The sequence below is a fragment of the Sinocyclocheilus rhinocerous genome, unplaced genomic scaffold (genome assembly GCF_001515625.1).
Source record: "Sinocyclocheilus rhinocerous isolate Xijiao unplaced genomic scaffold, SAMN03320098_v1.1 scaffold828, whole genome shotgun sequence".
Lineage (NCBI taxonomy): Eukaryota > Metazoa > Chordata > Actinopteri > Cypriniformes > Cyprinidae > Sinocyclocheilus > Sinocyclocheilus rhinocerous.
The window spans coordinates 367,711-371,789 of NW_015634025.1; the positions used below are offsets into that span (position 1 = coordinate 367,711).

Here is a 4,079-nt window from a genome sequence, read left to right on the forward strand (position 1 = left end):
TGTGTGTGTGTGTGTGTGTGTGTGTGTGTGTGTGTCTCTGTGTGTCTCTCTGTGTGTGTGTGTGTGTGTGTGTGTGTCTCTGTGTGTCTCTCTCTGTGTGTGTGTGTTTCAGGGTGGTGGCGTGTTCATCTCAGAATAAAGAGCTGCAGAGAACCGTCGATCAGCTGGAGAAACACAATGTGTGAGTGAACAACATTTTTTTTCCAAATTTTTATACACACAGCCATATATATATATATAGTGCATTAAAAATAATATGTATATATCAGCTTTATACACGCACTTATGAAAGCAGTCAAATGTCAACATTTTTGGTTTTAATAACAAAAAGTATTACTCAAAAAGTGCCATTTAATTTACAGTCTAAGAAGGAGTGGAAAAATTTTTCAAATTCTCCATTTAATGCAAAAATAAGATTTTTCAGAAAATCTGTGATTTTTCTCTGTCTGTTTGGATGCAGTAAAATCAGAAAACATGTCTGCATTTTCTTCTGTCTCTGGATCATAATTCTGACCTTGAAATCAGGATTAGAAATAAAATAATGTCAAACGTGAAAATGGGCTGAGAACTGATCAGATTCAGACAGGAATCATGTGTTTGTGGTGTTTTTCTGCTGTTTAAGAGAGAATACTAGACTAATCACCACACAAATGATTCTCAAAGACAAAAGCACAATGAAATGCATCATATTTAGTGAGAACGTGTGACACTGGAGTCAGCAGCTCAGCGTTAGTCAGAAACGCACTGGGTTTCATTCAGCAGAATAAAAATAATCCAGAATTGAGTCATATTCATGTAGTTTGTGTGGTCATCGTGTGTGTTTCAGGACTCTTGTGGCTCAGCTGCACAAACTGCAGGCTTTGGTCAAGCAATCGGCCACCAAAGCGGCACAGACGAGCACGTGCATCATGGTCCGATCCATCTCTGTCTGCTCAGATCATTAATACAAGCACCAGACTGTGGATCTCACGAGTGTGTTCTTGCTCCTCACAGATCCTCCTCTTCTCTCTGGCTCTGCTCATCTTCCCCAGTTACAGTCCGTTCAGCCGTCGTTCTCCGTCAGCGGAGGACACTTACGCTCCAGCCGCCGGTGAGACGCGCTCACTAAACATCACTAATGAACCTTACATGACCGCTAAAGTTTCTCCTGTTGAGCGCAAAAGAACAGTGTTGGTAAACAAACATTATAAAACGGAGAGTTCCGGTGCTTGATTCTGATTGGCTGAGCCGCGTTCGAAGCTGTTGTAAATGACTCTACAAACATACACCTTTGTTTACGTTTGTCTGTTGCTCGGCAACCACTTTGTAGCAACCACAACTGTTTCTGAGGAGCTACATTGTTTGGTGGAAGAATGCTGTTTTTATTAATATCATTACACTTTATTTGCTCCGTTTTATTTTGTGAAACCTTACTACGTATATGGAATAACCGTTTTATAAAAGCAATAAGCCCCGTGAAGCCGTGGTTTACAGTGAATTTATAACAGCTAAGGGGCGTTATTGCCGTTGCCATGGTAACAAACAATAATACCTGGAAATTTAGCAACAGCGTATACTGTGCATATTTCTACATGTTGTTTTAGATAATTTTTTGGATAAGCTAATCCTTTAAGTGTGTAAGCTAATCATTTAATTTAAATACTAACTATTCATATAATATTACTATAATATTAAAAAGTTCAGTTTCATTTTAATTTTAGTTCAGATAAACATAAAATAAAATTAAAAGTTCCGAATTAAACTAGTTAAAATAAAAAAAATTAAATACAAAATTTAGAGTTAAACTAGTTAAAAATCAATCAAAAGATTACAATTAAACTAGTTAAAATAAAAAAATGTAATTAAAAGTTTAGAATTAGAGTAGTTAAAATAAATACAAAATAAAATTATAAATTTAGAATTTAACTAGTTAAAATAAAATAAAAATATAATTATAAATTTAGAATTAAACAAGTTAAAAATAGAAATAAAAGGTTACAATTTAACTAGTTAAAATAAATAAAATAATTAAGTTAAAAGTTTAGAATTAGAGTAGTTAAAATAAATACAAAATAAAATTATAAATGTAGAATTAAACAAGTTGAAATAGAATTAAAATGTTGGAATTTAACTAGTTAAAATAAATACAAAATAAAATTATAAATTTAGAATTAAACAAGTTAAAATAGAATTAAAAGATGAGAGTTTAACTAGTTAAAATAAAAAATACATTTAAAAGTTTAGAATTAGACTAGTTAGAATGAATAAAAATAAATTTAGAATCAAACTAAATAAAAATAAATAAAACTGAATGTTTGGAAATAAACTAGTTAAAATAAATGAAATTAAAAGCTTAGAATTACACTAGTTAAAAATAAAATGAAAAGCTTTGAAGTAACCTAGCTAAAATAAATAAAAAGTAATATTAAAAGTTTACATTTAAAGTAGTTAAAATATTTTTTTACAATTTCATGTTTAGAATTAAAAGCTTGTATGACCACCTAACACCCAACCAGTGCCGATACCGGTAATACGGGTCCGAGTGCAGATATCATATCAGTGTCAAATGTATTATTAAGTCTTGTTCAGAAGCCCTTGACTTCTGTAAGATGCAGTGTTTCTGATTTCAGTGATTTCCAGAAGCATCCTGAATGAGGTGGACTCCCTTCCGCTCCTGGAGGATCCTGTAGAAGATGATCCGATGTCTTCAGAGCCTCTGCCGCCCGCATCAGAACACAAACCTGCAGACGCAGACGGGCCGCAGGATTGGACCGGAGACCAGAGGAACGGCTCGGCCGCGGCGGAAGGAAACGCAGATGCAGACAAACCGCCGCACGCTGATGAAATGTGAGGCGACTCGACCTGTTTAGCGCTGGGACAGGTGTGGCGCATCGTCTGAAACAAAGCCAAGAGAAGAGTTTCTCTGACATGCCTTTATTTATTCTCTCTGAACACAGATACAGGTGTGTCTGAGCCTGCAGCGCTCTTCATCATCATCATCAGAGGATAGTCATTATGTGCTGTAGTGAGTCACAACCCAACAATAATCATATCAATGTTTGATTTAAGGACTCTTGTTTGTGCGTGGTTTTTTGTTAAGTAAATTTTTACTCATCTGACACGGATCGGATATCATTGCACACATGTAAACAGGAAAAAATTGCACAAGATCAGATTTTTCTGCATCCCATGTGGTTTGAAATCAGCTTCAAATCTGATTTCTGAAGATCATGTGACACTGAAGACTGGAGTAATGATGCTGAAAATACAGCTTTGATCACAGAAATAAATTACAGTTTAACAGAGATTCACATAGAAAACAGCTGTTTTACATTCTAATAATATTTCAAATTTTTACTGTTTTTACTGTATTTTTGAGCAAATAAATGCAGCCTTGGTGAGCAGAAGAGACTGTCAGTAACATTATAAATCGTACTGATCCCAAACCTTTGAACACTAGTGTGTCTGAACGCTCATATCCGTTTCCTCCGTTTGTAAACACACCGTTTTTCTTCCTAATGAAGCTGCTTCACTTTCGCTTTTTTATAATTAATTGAAAAGCTAAATTAGCACAAGGCAGAGATCACAATTGAAAGTCTTTGACTTGTGTGATTTTTTTTTTTTTTAATGCTTCAGATCGTCTGAGGGTGAATGGATCGGGTCTCTTTTCTTATTTTATTGTCTTCTGAATAAAAAAGACATTTGTAACATGTTTTGTTGCTGTTTTTGTTTATTTGAGTCACTAAAAATGAAGACAGAATTGAGTCTGCACTGCAAAAAAGTGCTGTTTGTCTTGTTTTTCAGCACAAATGTCTAAAGATTCTTAAATCAAGACACATTTACTGAAGACATTAAGTCTTGTTTTATGAAAAAATGAAGTGCGTTTATGCATAAAACCAGAACAAATTAACCACTGGCAGATATTTGTTCTTATTTTAATCATAGACTCACTTTATTTTGATGCATTTTTCATAAAACGGATTTATATTTTTTTATACACACACACACACTCACACTCTCTCTCTCTCACACACACACACACACTCACAGACACACACACACACACACACTCTCTCTCACACACACACACACACACACAC

The 4,079-nt window shown here is 34.5% G+C and overlaps 1 protein-coding gene across 1 annotated transcript in view; it reads left to right on the forward strand.

The window, feature by feature from the left end:
- Nucleotides 1-3,129, forward strand: part of creb3l4 (cAMP responsive element binding protein 3-like 4) — a 5,580-nt gene extending 2,451 nt beyond the window's left edge. The window contains exons 5-9 of the mRNA XM_016559003.1: nucleotides 113-181; nucleotides 827-911; nucleotides 994-1,090; nucleotides 2,610-2,826; nucleotides 2,937-3,129. Coding sequence (XP_016414489.1) covers nucleotides 113-181; nucleotides 827-911; nucleotides 994-1,090; nucleotides 2,610-2,826; nucleotides 2,937-2,952 — 484 coding nt within the window. The 3' untranslated portion in view covers nucleotides 2,953-3,129. The remainder of the gene's footprint in view (nucleotides 1-112; nucleotides 182-826; nucleotides 912-993; nucleotides 1,091-2,609; nucleotides 2,827-2,936) is intronic.
- Nucleotides 3,130-4,079: the final 950 nt, after the last annotated feature.